The sequence below is a fragment of the Dipteris shenzhenensis genome, chromosome 30 (assembly GCF_047967505.1).
Source record: "Dipteris shenzhenensis isolate YYH24624 ecotype China chromosome 30, Dip_SZ_1.0, whole genome shotgun sequence".
In the NCBI taxonomy this organism is placed as follows: domain Eukaryota; kingdom Viridiplantae; phylum Streptophyta; class Polypodiopsida; order Gleicheniales; family Dipteridaceae; genus Dipteris; species Dipteris shenzhenensis.
In genome coordinates this window covers 7126529-7147423 of record NC_141625.1, presented here as the reverse complement: position 1 = coordinate 7147423, position 20895 = coordinate 7126529, and the positions used below count along the sequence as shown (strand labels likewise).

The following is a 20895-nucleotide window of genomic DNA, read 5'->3' as shown; positions in this document are numbered from 1 at the left end:
AACCCAAAAGAACTGACAGCAATGTGTGAGGTATGCTGTAGTAGAGAAATCTATCATATGATGCGGGGTCGAAGAAGACCGCATAGTTGGTGTGGACAAAGTGATCCAGGGGCTGAAAGTTTGGGGCCGAAGGTGCAGGTATGATACGCTGCTCTACTAAAGAAGAGGCCCGTAATGCTGACTAGGTGCGGTGGCCTGTCAAACCTGTATGTTGTGGTAATGAATGGTCAAAGTAGATTCTCTTTCCACTCACGGATCTCGTCCGGAGTCATGACTGGTGTATCATCAATTGTGTGATGTGGAAAACTCCATGCTGGAGGCAGTCTGGTGCTCCGTGCAAGAGACTTACCCGTGTATCGGTGAGAGTGTCTACCCATGAGAACACTGTGTGTGAGCTGCCACTAGGGAGCTTACACTAAATTGTCAAAACCAAGTCATGTGAGAATGTTTCTGTGCCAAGTATCAAGCCTGTAGTAGAATGATGACAACTGCGTGTCGAGCATAGCCAAGAGGCTATACAAGGCTGATGTGTATGTGCAAGAACCAATGCAAACAATAGTCAACAAATGTGACTATACATGGGTGGCATGTGTGCGTGCAAGAAGAATGCAACCATCATGAATTCAAGAGGAAGATCACTCTCCCAAGTGTCACGCTAAGGTGCTGAAGTGCCAAATGCTAAAGGTACCGAACAGGCATCAGATATGTGAATGTGTACACCAATGATGAATCCGATGGGATTGACGTAGCTGAAAACTAATCGAGTAATATGGCAATGGCTGACTTATCTTGGTGGAGTTGGATCTCCTCTATGGCGGTGCTCGTCTATAGCTAGACTACACATCGAATCGCAAAATGCAACAAATGAACTTTATCTTGATTCATTTTAAGTGACGGGGACACTGCAGTTAATCAAGAGGTGGTTCCGATGATGAAATTTTGATGATGCTGGCATGTGGAAATGTCAGATGTAAAATCTAAGGTGACAGGTGCATAGAGCGTGAGCTAGCGAGCAATTTTACTTCTTGGAGTGTTGCAAAATTCCCTCTAGATCAAAAGATATGGTGCCCGGAAGGATAGGCCAAACTTTGATCCCAAGAAGGCCCAAAAATAATAATGTGGCTTGGAGTGAGGTGGCAAGCTAAGGTCACATGCTAAAAGCAGAGTATGCCTATGAGGCATTGTGTGCTGAGGTGGCACATGGTGACATGGCACTCTTGATTGGGCAGGCTAAGGTGGCATGGCAATCGCCACATGTCATGATAAGACAGGTGGCACACGAGCCCATGGTGATGTGGCACTAGGGTCGCCTTGATGACAAGGTAACTAAAGTTAAAGTGGTGGATAAGGACTACCACGTGGTGATAGGATAGGATAGTGATAGTGTAGTGAGCAAGCGATCAGGGCAGCGCAATCCTCTAATAAGGATATGAAGTCAATGTAAGCAAGAAGTATGTACAGACAATCAGAGTAAGTACGATTAAAGCAGATATCATGATAGGTCACACAAGAACTCAATGGGATGGAAGACGAACAAAATCTAATTTCTTCCTACGTATCAATCGACGATACTCGTGTAGCTGTCTCAGGTTAATTTGAAAGGTTGTTTTGGTTTTGAATCTGAGCCGATGGCGTAAAGCCTTACACTCTTCATCGTACCAATTATTATAGGGTACAATCACAGGAGGTGGTGGGCGTGTGGAGCAAGTGGTGAGACAAAGCATGAAGGAAAACCTCGTATAGTGAGCAGGTGATCAAGGCAACGTAGTCCTCTAGTAGGAGTATGAAGTCAATGTAAGCAAGGAGTATGTATAGACGGTCAAAGTAAGTAGGTGAGTGATCACGATTAAAGCGTATATCATGATAGGTGGCGCAAGAACTCAATAGGGTGGAAGGTGCTAGAAGTGAAAATGTTTAAGAAAAGGTAAGTGTAATCAACCCCTGGAGGAAGAGGTGCTACAGTGAAATCGGTGATGCGTGACGTGAAGGTAGGGGATCCCATGATGTAATCAACAACGCTAGAATCTCCCCCATGTGGCAAGCATGTGAAACCGCTCGAGACGCGCTATCTGTCCAGACCATTATAGATAATGAGATCAAGCATCCCGCCGAGGTCTAATAAGACCTGCCCATAAGATGTGACTGGCCATCACCTGAGCCGAAACCCATATCATACTTGCATCCTGAAGGTCAACGTCTGACAGTAGAATGGAATCACTAATCCATGATTAGTAGATACTAAAACATTATTATATATTATACGCCAATGGTGTAACATGTATTTGTATTTATGATGGACACCAACCGATTTGTTATGGCGGTAGATCATCTCAGTAGATAGGACTAGTTGAGCTAGAGCCACTACTTCAAACGGCATCAAATTTGGACATGTGTTACTTATTCTATTAATAAAAATGTTCACACAAGTGTCTAGGTCTTAGGGACAATAGGAAGGGAAGGGTGCATTAAGGTGCATTAAATGGTAGATGCATGGGTCATAAGCTAAGGGTAGGTGTAAATGGGAAGATGGAACTTGAGTGATCTCAAGGGACATTAATGAAAGGGTATCACCCTTTCATTGTGAATCTCACATAGCATTCTTCATTCACCTTGCATTCATCTGCCATCTCTCACATACCTTGCATGTAGATCAAAATAGAAACAAGTACTCTTATGAGGGCGCTCTTCCCCATTGGAGGGCCAATTGGCATTCAAATTATGCATGTATTGCACACATTTGCATTCTTGAGAAAGTTGATTCTTCACATTTTATATCAGAGCAGCGACAATCCACGAAAGGGACAATAGGTTAAAAGTAAGAGTGCAATGTGACATTGCAACGCAGCGCAGAAAAGAGTCCGTACGGGAAGGACGCACGACACTAAGTGACAGCTCTGTACCGTAGGCCACGTGCAAGGTGATGCAAAAGATAGAGGAGCGAACGGAAGACACGCAGTGATCTGAAGGCGCCGTACAATGAGGCCACACCTTGAATAGCGAAAGTTTGGGAATAAGCAACAAAGTCCGATGAAAAGGGCATAGCAATCTGTGACGCAAGACTGCCCGCACGTTGTATTCTTGATTTTTTAGTAGCAGACCAAGGGCTACAAAATTTTGGAGTCTCAAAGGTAAGTGTTTTCTCTGATTTTTTTTATCTTTGGACGAGGAATGGGGTGTCCTAACGGGGTGACTCCCCCTGTGCGAATAGACCCTTAAAACCCTTAAACCATGGGGAAAAGAGAGCCCTCATTCTCCCCAACAGAAAGTCGGATTGGAACAAGATTTTAAGGGGATGGTCCACCAATCAAGTACCCCCTATAACGGTATCTAGAGCTCCAATCCACTCAAAATAAGTAGCCCAAACGGAGCGCACCAGTTTACAGCAGAAATACGAGAAGAAAAGCTTAAGAGAGAAGGAAGAAGAGGTCATTTCAAGTGTTTTCTCAACACAAACGAAGCAAGAGTGGGATGAGTACCACCAACTCTACAACACTTGACTTTTGCTGTAAAATAAACCCCTTTTCTGAAATTAAAGCAAGTAATTTTCTCTCTTGTATTACTAAAAGGAAAGAATGGAATGAGAACGGATATTTAATAATGAACTTGTCCTTTCTTCTCCACTACCAAAAGGAGATAGGAAGAGAACACCATCACCTCCTCTTGAAGAGCATAATGTAGATAAGAGTTACACACATATTGAGTATGATAACCCCCTCTCTTATCATTCAACAATGAAAAAAAGATTACAATATAGTGCTCGATCCTGCATGGAGATTTTAGTATCTGATCTTGAACCGATCAATGGTAAATTGAAATAGCCTTGAGGGACTAGCCTGTACCCTAAAGAAGAAGATGAAGAAAGCTGGTAAAGACTATGATGAGAGCTTATCAGCAAGCTTTTGTAGCTGTTAAAGAGAAATTTTAAAAGATTCCCTGCAAAAAGGTTACTAGTACCAGGGTCGATTGACCCTTCCTGAGTTGCCTTTGCCTGTAGGTTTATTTCCCTGCTGCATCAACCATAAAGATTGTCAATAGTTAAAATACAACCCCTGGAAGGGGCAAAGAGACTCCTGCAACCACATAGGAGGAATATGCATAACACCAAAACAGCCTTGTGAACAGCATGCAATTACAACTCCTGGAAGGGGCAAAGAGACTCTTGCAAAGATCATCCTTTCCAGTTTGCCAACTTTACTAGATAATAGAAGGGGAGTGCAAAATGAGATCCACCAGTATAGCCTAGTGTTCAGGTTTCTATAAAAAACATACCTGTTTCAAGCATATGCTTGAAGTATTTGATGGCAAGGGACTTTGCTTTTTAACCATCCGACTTCTGCCATTCACATTGGAGAGGTTCTCATTTCCATTTCTTGTTGCAGCTACATCGTTAATCTCCAACATGATTCCACGACCAGTTTTTTTAATTTCTGTCCCCTGGGGTGTCATTATCCTGCTATCTGGAGTAATCTCAGGGTCTTTGAAAGATTTTGGAACATTAGAGTTCTCCTGGATGCTTTCAGACCTAAGCATAGAAGCTTCAGGCACAAAACTCGATTCTACCCCCTCAGAAGGTGATACAGGGGCTTTGGGAGCACTGTTTGAAAGGTTTGCCCTTTTCTCTGGCTGCCCTTGAAGCTCACAACTTAGCTCATCATTCTCTGGAAAAAAATTTAGGGGAAAACGATCATATACAATGTATACATGAGAGCGTATATCTGCTGATGTGAAGAGCAACCCACATATCGTTGCTAGCTCTACTGTGAAAAACTTGAAACTCCCAATCATGTAACTCAAAACTGCTCAATAAAATACAGAGCTGCGGAAAAGATTATCATGCATCAAACAAGAACAAAAATATTGAAGCCACTTACCATCAAAAAGTTAAGTCATATACTTATTGCTTCCAAAAGAGAAAACAAATCTGTATCCAATCAGAGCAGATTAGAACAGTATGCATTACTTTGAAAGTCATATCCAATTTCTAACTCGTATTGAAGAAACCTTGGCTTTACAACCTGCCTTATGCCCTCATCTTGCTAGGAAGACAGCATGCAATCCGAGGGATTAGGGTGCAGAGCATACTTTTCTGAGTAATTTTAGCCAGTATGTGTTCACAAAAAGCCCTCGCTAATACTACTCCAATGTCAATAGAATCTCATTGATAGAAGGAGTCTCCGACAAGCCTCACGAAAGCATTCAAAGCTTGTTTCATTTCACTCATTGGCATCAAAGAGAAAATGCAGCCCTGAACTTTAAAGTACGTACTTTGCACTCCAAGAGGAAGGTTAAACTATGTGCCATTTAAGCCTTAGGTCAATACCCACACGATCATAATAGATTACTTCCTGTGATGTACTTCATTCCTATAGTTACATCTGAACAAATAGATGCATCCTAGGTTACTGGGCAAGTGAATCCACAAAGGAACAAGAGGGAAAATGTGCAAGATATAAGATCCCTTGCCTTGTGGGTGAAAATGAAGATATTAGTGGTCCAAGATGTTTAAAACCTTGACAAAAAGCCTCATTGTACAAGCAAATGTCGTTTTTTGCATCACACTAAGCATCGGTTCTCTTCACCAATCTGTTCCTTGCCTGGATGGCCTTGTTTCGTTTCGAAATCCCAGTGTTCCCTAACCACTTTGCACTCGTCATCGTATCAACCATTCTAAGGAACAAGCCTTCGGGTAGCTTTTCCCATGGATTTAACTATAGCCTGTCCCCCTGAGGTACTGCAGAAGGACCTAGACTGATAAGCACACCTCTGATGAATCGACTGAACTGCTGTAATCACCAAGGGAACTGCCGGTGCATACACTCGTCATTGCTACTGCTAGTGGCTCGAGATCTAATGAAGAGGAAACTGCATGACTAACCTCCCAAAGTGAAGGACAATATAATGGGAAGGCTCAACCTCTCTACTGACTGAGACTGCAATTGCTGCCTCCCTAAAGAACGAATTGTGGAGGGAACTGCATGACTATCCTCACGGACTGCCGAGGACTCGTCAACCTCCGAACTGCTGATAGCTACACCTGATACTCAATCTGTGAGGGTACTCCCTCCTGCTAGGCTTGAAACCAGCCTGGCACGACCCCTCCTGTTGAGTGTCAAGGCCAGTGGGGCTGGAAACAGAGCCCACAAATCTTGAACACTCCTGATGAGAAAGTGAAATATGAGTCTCCCGACTAAAGCCGATGTGGCCAACTGAGCTCCAAGGGTGGAAGCCCCATAGAAACTGACCGTAGATTTGATGAGGAGACCTGATCGGTGGAGGACCCATCATACCTATCTGCTATATCTGGGGTATCCCCTTGGGTGGGAGCCCCAAGAGAGCTAACTGTGGGGAATAGACAAACCCCTCGTGTGGTGGACCCATCTATGGCAACTGTTGATGGGTCTGAGATGTCTCCAAAGATGTAAGACCCATCACTCATAGCTGTGCAAACCATACTCCCCTGCTAAAGCTGATCCAGCTGACTGAGCTCCCGAGGCGGAAGACCTAGAGGAACTAACTGGACATGATAGAGCTGCTGGACAAGTAAAAGACCCATCCAATGTAACTGCACGAACTCGATGATCCCCTCAGGTGGGAACCCCGAGATAACAAGCTGCTGAAGCTGTATGATCCCCCTGGATGTTAGACCCACTCTCCTAACTATGACATGTGGTAGATGGAGCTATGCTACAGAAATAGGACACCCAACCTTGCCCATAGGAAGGCTGAAAGCGGCTGCTGGAGGCTGGGAGCTGGATGATGAAATGACGGGAAAATCCTCTTTACATAGGGGCTCAAAGGGTCTCTTTTGGCCAACCCAACCAGCCAATTGGCCGGTTGGCTGGGCTGGTTGGACTGTTTGATCAGCCCTAGGGGCTGACCTGGAGGGGGTTGAGGCTGCCTATAAAAGACACCTCCCCAAGCCCACTGGTGCTGCCCTTTGGGGGCCTCAAAACCTGCAAAATATGCTGTGATTTGCTGACCAGGCAACGAGTTGTCACTGCCACCAGGGCTTGACCCTGGTGCATGTGACAAAAAGAATGTTCTCCATATTTGCCACCTCCTTGCCGTTACAATTTTGGATTTGATCCCAATTGATCCAGGTAACCCTTGCTTTTCTTATAATCTGCTTTTTAAACGTAGAGCTATCTTCCTTCACATATCCTCATTCAGTACTTACCAACTTACCAACATGGGATGTGTCTCGTCCTTATAAAAGGACACTTTTTAACTTCAAAATTCACCAAATCCTGCTCTGAATCTTTTGTTGCACCAGCTCCCTTATTACCTCCTTGTCACCTCCACCCAGCCCTCATGTTTCTAGTCAACCAAGCTCCTCTCTGCACCAGCGCTTATCAGCCACTGGAGAGAGAAAAACAGAGAGAGAGAGAGAGAGAGAGAGAGAGAGAGAGAGAGAGAGCATTAATCAAGTAGGAAGAATATAGACATCATTACACTTATTTCGTTATCCATTTTACCAAGGCTATAGAAGACAAAACAATGGTCAACTGTTATGGAACATGACAGCTCCTTTGCTTCTTGCAACACAATTCTTGATCATGGAGAAAAAAGGAATGATTATGAATTCATGCAAGATTCTCATTCATGATTTACAAAAAAGTACAAAACAGGCACACCTTCCACTGGGAATAGCATTTCTGGAATCTTGAATCGAAGCAGCAAATCCAGCATCTAAAAAACCCGTGATAACATTTCTGTATGCATTTCGCAAGTGCAGCCCTTATACAACAAACATGTGAGCCAGCCAAAAGCTCCAAATAGGATATATCAATACCAGGACTAGATAGAACAGCACGTGGCCTTTGGATGTGAGCAGCTGGCTGTGTTTCAACTGTCGTATATGTTGTCAAATTCTCATCAGTAAGATCTGCAGGTTTTTAAAAAAACGAGTGATGGCAAAGTTAGAGGAAATATAACCCCATCAACATTCATGCATCATGCAGCTCAAAAATTTGTCATTTAAGTAAGGACACAATCAAAAAAGGAATATAGTCATGTCAACATCCACTTGCATAGCCACAGTTCATAAGCTTCCTCCTTAGCCTTAGCAAGCAACTGTTTTCATTGATTTCTAAATCGTTCATATCCTAACTCTTTCACATCAGGAAATGCTCCCTGCCAGTTTAGTCTCAGTTCTCACAAATTATCTTCAGGCTGATTTGGGATTCCACTTACTACATAGCCCATACGCTTGTACCCCTCAAGGTTAGGATGTATCCCAGATAATATACAGCTGCTATTGCCTTACTTCAGTGTCAATTCTCTCTCTTTGTTGTGTTTCACCCCTCCTCCTTTTCCCCCGTTTTAGTTAGGTTTTGTTGTAATTTAATTCTCTCTCTCTCTCTCTCTCTCTCTCTCTCTCTCTCTCTCTCTCTCTCTCTCCCCCCCCGTGCCTCTCCCCGTCCGTACCTCTCCAACCCTACAGACCGTCATACCTCGCCCGTCTGTACCTCTCTGTCTGTATAGCCCATTGCCTGTTAGCCCGTCAGCCTGTTAGCAGCCCTTCGACTCAGCCAGCAGCAAACAAACTAACCCTAACTCCGCATTGGGCTAACCCCCAACCGAACCCGGGGAGCTAGGGGGGTTCAACAGACAGCCAATTATGGACTGGCCTACCCTCTGCTCCAAGTCCCCCTCAACTCCTCCAACCTCCATTAGGACTCGGTACTCTACAGTTGCAGCTATGACACCCTCTCCATATGCACGGAATTACCAACAAGAAGGCTCGAAATGACCCATCCTTGGGAAACAGGATCAAATTTTTTACCTGCATCAGGTAGTGAGAGAGCTACGATTGGAACTCTCTCTCTCTCTCTCTCTCTCTCTCTCTCTCTCTCTCTCTCTGCCCCTTGTAGCCCATCGCGTAGCCTTGCGTGCCCGTCCATCACGAAGCCCCTACGTAAGCCCTCCATCGTCCTTTGCATAGCGCCTGCGTAAGCCCTCCGTCGCCAATCACGTAGCCCGTCCCTCGCAGCAACTAGTGGTAGCGACCGACATCAGCCAGTAGCACGACTAGCAGGGGGCCACCGGAGCCATGCGCATCAGTCCCAAGCACCATCTCTAGCGTCAAGTTGGCGTAGGGGCCGTTGTCCAACCTAGCCCCAGGCTGAGCTGCGCCCCTGGCTCAATCTGGGGTGTTAGCTTCAACAGCAAAGGGGCCTCCAATTCATGCACAGGCCATCATGCAGTTCCCGAAGGTGCTCCTAAAGGTGGCTCAAACCCACAAGAACTTATATATTTTCTACAGCAAAAAGCTAGAGAGCTCAGGCTCCAGCTTGCAGCCCTAGGAAGAAAGGTGCAAGACATGGACAATAATGGTAAGAAGGAAATCATTGTAGAAGTATTACAAAAGTGTAGCACATCTCCACCAGCGCCAATACTTGTTTCTACGGTCACTGAGATGATCTCCACCCAAGTTAGCTCAGCCAAGAAGGAGATGGCCATCATGGCCAGCAACAGCAAAATCAATAAAGTAGACCTTTATGCAGAAGTCAAAGAGCAGAAAGCTATAGCACCTCACAGGAAAATACTACGCATTGGAGGGCCACCAGAGGATTGCATTAGCTGCCGCAATGATGAAGAGGGGTACACACAAGTGGAAAATTTCACATGCCTCAAGAAGAAGATACCACAAGTTGATTGGGATGAAAATGATATTAGCTGTATCACTCAGACAGGTACACACACACAAGTGTATTTCAAGGGGAGCGTAGGAAGAGTCAAGATTCTCCGACAGACAAATAAGCTGAAGGGTACAAGGGTATGGATATCTGAGGAGCTAACTCCAACTCAGCTCAAACAAAGGAATATTAAACTCACTAAAGTGAAGGAAGCACGCAAAGCTGGAAAATGGGCAGTCTACCGAGATGGATTGGCATTAATTAGAGACTGCAAATCTAAACCCAAAGATCCTTAGTCTTAAACTGATGTAATGAAGGCCATTTTATGATAGGACCTGATTTTAAATGTGTGCTATAATAACGTCGAGATGAGATGCCATGTGCAATCCTCGACTCTCTGGTCTATCAGATGTTGTAAGTCATTTTGACAAATTGCTTTTTGTCCCATAGGCCCGTGAGACCTCCCATGGACGTTAATATGACTCTCTCTCTCTCTCTCTCTCTCTCTCTCTCTCTCTCCCCTCAAATCTCTGGTCTATCCAGATGTTGTAAGTCATTTTAAGATATTGCTTTTTGTCCCATAGGCCTGTGAGTGTGGGGATATCTCAAGGTGTATGCCTCAGGCACACCTTATGTTTCTATGTGTGAGTGCTAGAGGCACAGTTAGGTGCCCACAAGCACAGTTAGGTGGTGGAAAAGCCACATAGGATGATTGAGTGAATCTAGGAGCAGATTGAGGAGATGATTGTGGAGCTTTGAGGTCATCAGTGATGTCAGTGACCTTGTATGAGGTGCCTACTTAAGGACCTCTTTCTTCTTCATTCTATAAGCAAGTATTCTGAATTTGTGTCAACTCTACTCTTTCCTTTCAGTATTCCAACATGGTATCAGAGCCATTTCATCCCCCTTGAGCCCATTTCTGCCACATCATCATCTTCCTCTTCTTCTTCTTCTTCACCATCTCTCCCTCTTCTCCAAAAATTTTGCTTGAGCTTGTTCTCCTTCAATCCTCAACCATTTCCCACACCCTTTCTGCTGTAGATCCCTCTTGTTAGGGCGAACTTCGGGCTGGAAGGAATTGACAAAATACCCGCGCTGCTGGTCGCCATTGTACGAAAGTCGTCGAAGTTCTCTGCTGCAAGTTCTCTGCGCCTGCTTCGACTTTCTCTAATTCCTTTCAGGGGGAGTTAGTCCATACCTAGAGCTACCTTGTGCTGAAATCTGAGTAGCAATGACTGCATATTGAAGGAGAAAACAGAGAAAAACCAGTCGACTTTGTTCATGAAGGTGAAGGCAACCTGACGCATATTTTCGCCTCTTCTTCCCAGAGGATCTACTGTGGTATACCAGCTCTCTTTTGCCTCAGAAAGCCCCCTTTCTTTTGCTTTGAAGAGTGTGCTATGAGCCCTCCAAGTTCAGCTCTCTAGTTTTGACAGTTTTTACATGCTTTTGAAAATGATGCTACATAAAATGCTACTCTAACATTTCTGGTCTTTTGAAGTTTTTAGTAACTTCACTACAAGTGTTGCTTCAGTTTTGTTTTGACTTGCTAGACCTGGTTGTGATTGGAAAGTGGTTATTTCATCCACTTCTATGAAGCATATAAAAAGTAGCATCATTGTTTGAAAACTAGTAACTACTATTTGCTACAACAAGTGGCTATACTTTGGAAGTATTTCAGTTCTTTTTGCCTTGTAAGAGAGAAGACACTACCCAATACTTGGGTTAGAGCCTCTCATGGCTTGCTTATGCCAAATATGTGAAAAGCCAAAACATAAAGCAATGTCTTGTTATGCTACAAAGGATGAAAATGCCAACCTGACTTCCTTATTGAAGATTGCCAAAACAATGGTTGCCAAAAAGGAAGCAAATACAGAGATCTACACTCTCATGGCATTTTTATTTGACTCCAAGTACAAGAAAAAGATGAAGGTCAGACACCTAAGATATGCTTCTCTACACAACTATGGAGATGACAAGATAATTGTTCTCATGAAGGATATGACTTTCAAATCCACTTGTTCTATCATAGTACCATCTTATAAGGCACTAGACACTGCCCATGTGGTAAGACCTTGCCTTGACATGGATATTCTGCCTCCACAAGATGAGGCATCTTTTGAAGATTATGCATTTTGAAACTCATCTCTATGTATGCTCCAAATCACTCTTTTTATGTCAAGGTACTCAGCCTGGATAGTCCTCCAAAATGAATGAAAATAAATTATTGTGTTGTGTGTGTTTGTAAACACCTCTGGTCACCTTATGATGTAGGCCATGTGTATGTTTTGTTCCATGGTACCTCCTACAGACATTGTGTGCATGTACATGTAGGGGAGATAACCATTGGAAGGTATGTTTGTATCCCTTTCTGTTTACCTTACACCCAAGGGAACCCTTGCTAGCATGAGAACCTAGCCATAGATTTATCCTTGACCACCATGAGATGGCATGAGAAACTATGAGACTAGATGTATCCTTGACATAGCCTGAGGCATTTCCTTGAGGGGGGGTTTGTGGGGATATCTCAAGGTGTATGCCTCAGGCACACCTTATGTTTCTATGTGTGAGTGCTAGAGGCACAGTTAGGTGCCCACAAGCACAGTTAGGTGGTGGAAAAGCCACATAGGATGATTGAGTGAATCTAGGAGCAGATTGAGGAGATGATTGTGGAGCTTTGAGGTCATCAGTGATGTCAGTGACCTTGTATGAGGTGCCTACTTAAGGACCTCTTTCTTCTTCATTCTATAAGCAAGTATTCTGAATTTGTGTCAACTCTACTCTTTCCTTTCAGTATTCCAACAGTGAGGCCTCCCGTGGACATTAATATGACTCTCTCTCTCTCTCTCTCTCTCTCTATGTGTGTGTGTGTGTGTGTGTGACTTGGCATTCTTGCAAGACACTATGAAGGGTAAACATGCTGAATTCACCCAGAAAATCAAGAAAGGAGAGGCTGCAATCTTGGAATGGAGCGATGTGGTCAAGAAAGGTACTGCTGTCCCCAAGAAAGAGTTCATTTCAGATGCTCTAGAGGAGGATAAAAGGAGAAACAGTAAAGCCCTAAATGTCTTAGTCCGAGGCCTCACAATAGCAGATACTCCTATGGCAAATGCAAACGCTTTGTTCACCAAAATGGGTGTGAACCTGACATGTGAGACAGCTTGGAGAGTTGGAAAGCCCGATGCACCCACAAGGCCACTTGTGATGAAGCTCCAAACAGACATGGATAGGAAGACCCTCATGAGCACAAGGGTGACCTTGAAAGGAACCCGGATCTACCAAGACGATGACCTCACCCTCCTACAGCAGGAACACCAGAGGGAAGGTACGGTACATGTCATGGCAGCGAGAGAAGCAGTGAAATGGGCTGCATACAGAGATGGTAGGGTGATCCTCTGAGAGAGAGGAGATCAGGACCGGGGGAAGAAGGAAGAAAAGGAAGAGAAAGAAGAGGTTGAATTATGATGGTGCCGGGCCAAGGGGACACAAAGTGGACTGAGAATTGCAGTGTGGAATTGCAATGGCACACTCTGGTCTGATCCAGGTGGTTTCTCGGAGACATACACTGACAGAGACATGGTCTTCTACACTGAGATACATGAGAGCCTCAAGAGTCGCCCACCGTGACAGGATATACATGGGAGTCATCTCATAGGAAGGAGATGAGGAGAGACACTGGTGTGCGGGGTTCGGGGGGAGTGGCTATCCTCTTTAGATCACACATGAGACCTCTCATATTAGTGGCACGGAGAGAGGAGCTTGCGCAACACGTGGATATGAGTCCAGCTACAAGATGCACAACCGATTCTCATAACAGTGTGTTATTTCCCTCCAGATACTTCATCCTATGCACGTGAGGTCACCACAGAAGGGCACAGCCCATATGAGTCAATTCAGGATGATATCACTGAATTCTCCAAGCAAAGGGACATCCTCCTTCTTGGTGACTTCAATGCACGCACAAGGAATAGGCAGGTGGACCTACTAGACTTTGCATTGGATTCCCTCATAGTACCAAAACTAGATGCAACTGAGCTCAGGATAGTGAGACACTCTACAGATGCACCACAGGTGAAAGAGTATGGACGACGTCTACTTGAGCTAGGGGCTGTTCATGATCTGATCATTTACAATGGTCTACAGAGATGGCCATCATCCGGTGGTCTCACTTGTTTCCCACATGGCGGAGGGACACGCACAATGGACTACCTATTGGGTCCCTTGGCCTTTACCTCATGGATATACGACTTTATTGTGCCCCCTCCCCCACTCGGTGCTGATCACTCGTACTTAGCCTTTTGTATCTCTACCACTATCCCAGCCACAGAGGGTCCCCCCCATGCCCACTGGTGTACAGGTTCACTTTGATCGTGCCCTAGACCCCATCTATGTGAACAACTTGGCAAAGGGACTTCCAGCCCTACTACTTGGAGATGTTGTAGACCTCACCCATGCACCAAACACCCTTTCCACAATAGTCATGGACGCAACCATCGGGTCTTTCCCCACGACTCGATCTGCACGTGCCTCACTACGGAAGATGGAGAGATGAGAGCTCACCTCACACGCGAGCAAGCCCTTGGCCACTTGACATCACCCGAGACACAGCAAATTTCACGACGACTAACACGTCGTAAGCGGCAGGCCTTCCTCACCCACAGAATGGACGAGGTGATCAGTTCATTTCAAGGGGGGGATCCCACCATTCATTGGGATTTCTATCAGAGGGGAAGCCACCTATACCCATCACAGACCCAGGTGTTTGGCACACTTATGCATGCTCTCTTTATGATGTCCCGATGTAGGCACCACCTAATATGTCCACTATGCCCCGGCCCACCACTTGCCACTTGTTCACTGCACAGAATGTGCGGGCTGCACTTAACCGGCTTCATAACCGGAGAGCACAGGACGATGAGGGGCTATGGACTGAGCATTTCGATCATGGACAAGAGGTTTTGGCTCCGGTACTAGCACAGATGTTCAACCACGTCATATGTCACGGCTTCCCACCCTCATGGAGTACCACCACCATAGTACCGAAACACAAGGCAAGCGATCCCATGGATACTGCGAACTATCGCACTCTCATGACTGGCCACACGCTAGCCAAGATCTATGGATCAATACTGGAGAGGGAGATCAGCAACCATACAGAGGCACATGGGCAGCATGCTCTAGGGCAGGCAGGTTTCCGGAGACAACACTCTACTCTAGACCACATCTTCACCATGAGGGCTATCATTGAGGAGGCGAGGTCGAGACACTAGAAAGTCTACGCTTGTTTTGTAGACTTTCGGAAGGCCTTTGACATTGTCCTGCGCTCCCGCATGATCAGGAGACTACAGGATATGCAAATTCCAGAGGTTCTGATCTGGGGAGTGGTGAGCCTATACGAGTCCGTCAAAGGGAGAGTTCGTGTCCCAGGAGGCCTATCAGACTGGGTTGAGAGCACGATCGGAGTAAAGCAGGGATGCCCTCTCTCACTGACTCTCTTCAAGCTCTACATTGATGAGATTACATCTTTCATAGACCGCCTAGGAGGCGAGGGAGCACCACTAGCAGACTTGCTGATACAGATTCTACTATACACGAATGACATAGTACTCCTGTCATCTTCGGGAGAGGGACTATAGAAACATCTAGATGCCCTAGAGGTGTTCTACAGAGAGAGAGACCTGATGATTAACCTTGGGAAGACCAAGGTCATGATCTTCAACACCTCTTACACAGTGCTTCACCGACATAGCTTTACGTACCAAAGTCGGCTAGTGGAGACTGTGCAGTCCTACACATACTTGGGTGCAGTTTTCACAGGGCCAGTTTTCACGATGACCCACATTGCCAGAGCACGACTCACACGAGGGCATGGTGCCTTGGCCCGACTAGAGCGACAATTCTTCCAGGCACACTTCCAGGATCCATCGACGAAGTGTTGGCTCTTCGACACTCTAGTGAGGCCGACTGCCATGAATGCAGCACCTTTTTGGGGGTGGGATATTTCAGCAACAGAATGGAAGAGATTTGAGCGACTACAAGTGATTATGGGCTCTAGGATGATTTGGAATAAGCCCTCGGTCCCCCATCAAATAGTACAGGCAAGTTGATGCCATTTTTCAGACAGTGACTTTCCTCCACTGAGTTTGGAACCTTACCTCGCGAGAGACTTCCCAGGCTGGCACTAGAATCCTCCATGCAACTAGCAGATAATGGAGCCAGTTCATGCAATTGGGACAGCTCTGAGCACTTGATATTTTCATGCCACCCTCGTGCTATTTTGCTACTTTTTGTTATTTTGTACTAGTATAGCATTTTAGTACTCAGCAAGGGCCTTAGTGAGCCCTTTGCCCCAGCCCACAATAATCTATGAGTTACTTGATTCTATACTTTGTCCCATAGGCCCGCGAGACCTCCTGCGGCCGTCAATCTCTCCCTCTCTCTCTCTCTCTCTCTCTCTCTCTCTCATGCCTCTGCACATGCACCACTTTCACATGGTACCCAATGTCAAGGTCGACTAGGGGCCAGGAGCACGAGGAGTTGACAAAGTTTGGACAGGGTGACATACAATCTGAGGCAATTCTGCAAACTGATCAATGATTGCGGCAGCCTGCCAAAGGCAATTTGAAGCAACTAGTCCCCAACAGTAGGATGTACTGGCGAAGTATGCATCTCAATGGACTTAAAAGGAGCGAAACTCAAATATCAAACATTAGAAATACTCAAACAAACCTAAAAAGTGAACAAAAAAGGGCCATGCTTTGACATTACCCGTAGAGATCCCTGCAAAGCATGCATAGGAAATATTAATCCTACTGAAGAATGGCCCTGGCTCTTAATGTGGAGTCTCATACCTATGATGCTATGGGTATGCCCTCAATCGTCAAGAAGGGAATAGCTTGATTATGCCCTACATCCTACCCCCAGTCTTCACACTCACCCTGTGGACAGCCACTTGAACAAATAGCAGTCCAAGCAAGGGCTGACTGGATTCCAAGTACAGCTTTTCAAGCGATGGCTTTGGCTGGGTGACCACATTAGCATGGTTCTTCATAAATTGTTCTAGACTCAAATCTATTTAAATTGTAAATTGAAACCCCTTAAAGACTGTAATGAAGGGGAAAACGAGGCCAAGTTAGAGGCCCTTTAGGTGGAAAATGTGGAGGGACTATATAAGTCTCCATCCACCCACTACTATGTACTTTTTGATGTGCCATCTAATCCTATCTACTCTCCCTCCTCCTTTCTGCTAGCTACGCTCACACTCTCTCTCTCCCCCCTATCTCTATCTCTCTATTCCCTCATCCTTCTCTCTCTTGCGCTCTCCTTCCCCTTCTCCCCTCTTCTCCTCCCTTCCTTCTGCTATATAAGTCTCCATCCACCCACTACTATGTACTTTTTTATGTGCCATCTACTCTCCCTTCCTCCTTCCTCCTACCCTTCCTCTCCCTCTTCCCCTCTCTCTCTCACCCTTCTGCTCCTCTATCCCCCTTTCTCCAAATCTGTCCCTACCCCCTTCTCTACATTGGTATCAAAGCTCCGATCTCTGGCACCTTCACTTCCCCTTCATCCTTTGTTCCAAATCCCAATACTACGCCACCACCAACTGATAACACTCAGACAGGGCTGTAACAACGACCGACTTATGTGCAATAAAAGACTTGTGTGCTAAGCTAGCAAACGAGCAACGCACACGCCGGTCGCACAACCTATAGCCTAGAGTAAGAACTTGAGAATTGAGCGCACAAGGTGTAACGCTAGGCATGCAATTGACAAATCAGGCCAGCAAGCTTCGACGCCAGCATCACCAAGGGCTTCTGAATCATCAAGCTGTGGCAGGAGATAGCACTTGCCAAGCCACTCTACAACTGGGTCTCCCGAAAACAGCATCAAAATACACGCTTTGGTGAGCTCAAAAAGGGCTTCTTGTTCCCAAGACAGTACACGACTGCCAGACAAATCGATCGTGAGCAGCCCGTCTGTTCAAGAGCTGCTCTGCAAGGGTGTACCCAATGGTCTCGATCTGCAGCCCATCCTTGCTCAGGCCCTCAGCCTGTCAACTGCCATAACTTGCCACGCACAGGTTTACCCAACGGTCTTGATCTGCAGCCCGTCTGTCGCTCAGGCCCTTAGCCTGTCAGCCGCCATAGCCTGCCATCCCGTCGCCATCCTGACGCCCATGCCATGCCCGTGCCTTCTCCGTCCACGCCGCGCCTATTGAAGGCGCCCTTTCGTCGATGTTGCGCCGCTAGATAGGAAGGGCACTGACTTTCCTTTCGATCCGGGTGGTGCTACTACGCATGACACTCATGCTTTGCATTTGTATGAGATTCTACCCACTGGTGGCATGAGAGGCCATAGGCCAACACTCTTTTCTATGGAGCATCAGGATGCAATACCTTTTTATGCACCTGAAGATGCACGCGGTAATGGTCCTATGAGGGAGGATGAGGTTTATTGGGATGCCCAGCCAACACTTTATACTATTTCCATGCATGCCCTGATGGGTGCCAAAAGTGCTGATACTATCAGATTAACAAGGATGATTAATGGCAGGATTGTGCACGTGTTGGTGGACAGCGGTAGCACCCACAGTTTTGTTAACTGCAAGACCTTACAGAGGGTTGGACTGATTGCTACTGAGATAGACCATGGGCTGAGAGTAGAAGTGGCCAATGGACAGTATATGATCAGTAGATCTTGTTGCCAAGATGCAAGGACTAAGTTCTCTAATGACTATACATTTGCAGGTGATCTCTTGGCACTTGACATGGGCCCAATAGATGTTGTCTTGGGCTGTGATTGGTTGCAATCACTGGGCAAAATAAGCATGGATTTCAATGCCTTAACACTCAGCTTTGTCCACAAGGATGGATCAGTTACATTGCATGGTATTGCAGCTCCTAAATTGCAGGTCATTTCAGCAAGGCAATTGGCCAGAGAGCTCAAGAGAGGCAACACCATATATGCATTAAATGTGTCAGTAACTAAAGAGGGTGGCACTCCCCGTGTTGATGATTGTGATATGCACAGATTGCTCTCAGAGTTTGCAGATGTGTTTGCTGATTTGCCATCACAGTTGCCTCCGAGAAGAGATGTAGATCATGCCATAGTCCTGGAACCTGGCAGTAAGCCAATCAATAAGGCCCCATACCGACTCTCTAAGGTAAAATGGGAGGAAGTAGCAACTCAAGTGAGGGACTTACTTCAGAAGAGTTTCATCACTCATAGCACTTCTCCTTTTGCATCCCCTGTGCTCCTGGTGAAGAAGAAGGATGGTTCTTACCGTAACTGCATTGCCTACAAAGACTTGAATAAGGTTACCATCAAGAACACGTTTCCAATCCCCAGGATAGATGACCTGTTGGATGAACTCAATGGTGCTCAGTTTTTCACTAAGATTGATTTGAGGTCCGACTCTCATCAGATTAGAATGAAAGCTGGGGATGAGCACAAGACAGCCTTTCGCACACAGAGGGGACTATATGAGTTCAAGGTGATGCCTTTTAGATTGACCAATGCGCCGGCTACCTTCCAGGCACTCATGAACAAGATTTTGCAACCTCTCCTTTTCAAATATGTGCTGGTATTTTTTGATGACATCCTCATTTACAGCAAGGATAAGCATGAGCACATTAGACATATCAAGCAAGTGCTGGAAATTTTGAGGTTGCATCAGCTTTATGCTAAAGCCAGCAAATGCACTTTTATGGCACAAGAGGTTGAGTATCTTGGTCACATTGTGAGCAAGGATGGCATTTGAGTGGATCCTGCAAAGGTGAAATGCATTGTGGATTGGCCGCAGCCGCGCAACCCTACTCAGTTGAGGGGATTTCTAGGTCTTGCTTCCTTCTACAGGCGCTTTATTCGCAAGTTTGCAAAGCGGGCAGCCCCTCTGACAAACCTTTTGAAGAAGGATGCTTTTATGTGGTCTACAAATGCACAGCGCAACTGTGAAGACCTGAAATTCGCCCTCACTCATGCTCTTGTGTTGGTATGCCCTGATTTTTCTCGTAGAGGCAGATGCCAGTGGCAAAGGATTAGGGGCTGTGCTAAGACAAGGAACATGGGGTAATTGCTTTTGAAAGTAGGAAATTGGATGCCAAGGAACTAGATTATCATGTGTATGATCAAGAAATGTTGGCTATCCTCCATGCTTTCGAAAAATGGCACCACTACCTATACGGTAGCAAAATCAAGGTTAAGACAGATCATAGGACACTCCAGACCAACTTGTCAATGAAGCAGAAGAGGTGGCTGGCTAAGGTTCAGTCTTATGATTTTGACATCGAGTACAGGAAGGGGAAAGAAAACGTGTTGCAGATGCCTTATCCCGTATGTGGGCTTGCAGTTTGTCTACCATTTCTACCATCTACCAAGAGTGGATTCATGGTATTCAGGAAGAATACATGCACGATTCTAAGGCAGCTTCCATATTTGTGGAGTTACAGAGGCCATCGAGCCAAGGGCATGCTGAATTTAAGCTGCATAATGGGCTGTTGTGGCGCAAGGACAAAATTTATTTGGTGCCAAATTCAAAGTACCGACTGCTGGTCTTACAGGAAATGCACTCATCTCCTATGGCAAGACATGCGGGTATTACTAAGACATATGAAAAGCATAGTTGCCAGACGTTTGGAAACGTCACGTTTCCAAACATGTTTTGATTCAAAATTTTCCCCAGGTGCCTATTTTACCAAAAATTATATGCCTACTATTTAAGTACACATTCCTAAGACCCTAAATGCATGATTTTATGCACTAATGGCACCCAGAACACTGAGGAACATAGAGGAAAACATTTCAGCAATCTAATATGTTCATACACTTAGAAGTGAGCCCGGGAAGGCGTTTTCCAACAAAGCGTTATGGCAACAACTCCTTTGACTGTTTTAATAAAAAATAGGGCCAAAAATTGACCTTAGGGCCTTGTGCCCCAAAAACCACTTGGGGGAGGGGGGGGGGGGGATAAATGTAAGGGGAGGATGGAAAGGTGGGGTGGATACATTTAAATACCGGATATCATACATTTAATAAAGGCTCAGCTCCTGACGTGGGCTTGGGGGAGGGGGGGGGGGGGGAAGGATAAATGTAAGGGGAGGATGGAAAGGTGGGGTGGATACATTAAAATACCGGATATCATACATTTAATAAAGGATCAGCTCCTGACGGGGCTAATCAAGACGGTACCTGGGCTTGGCAATGCACGAGGCCTCCCTGGTTGTTCTGCACGAAGTACAACGACGGGTTTAACTTATCA

General features: G+C 45.6%; 1 protein-coding gene across 1 annotated transcript; it reads right to left on the bottom strand.

The window, feature by feature from the left end:
- Positions 1-3719: 3719 nt before the first annotated feature.
- Positions 3720-20883, bottom strand: LOC147881664 (uncharacterized; the record flags this gene model as incomplete). Its single annotated transcript, XM_087401229.1, has 5 exons — positions 3720-3840; positions 3955-4007; positions 4270-4658; positions 7793-7885; positions 20826-20883. Coding segments are annotated over 5 exons (657 nt in total), but the record flags the coding sequence as incomplete, so codon positions are not given.
- Between the last annotated feature and the right edge of the window lie 12 nt (positions 20884-20895).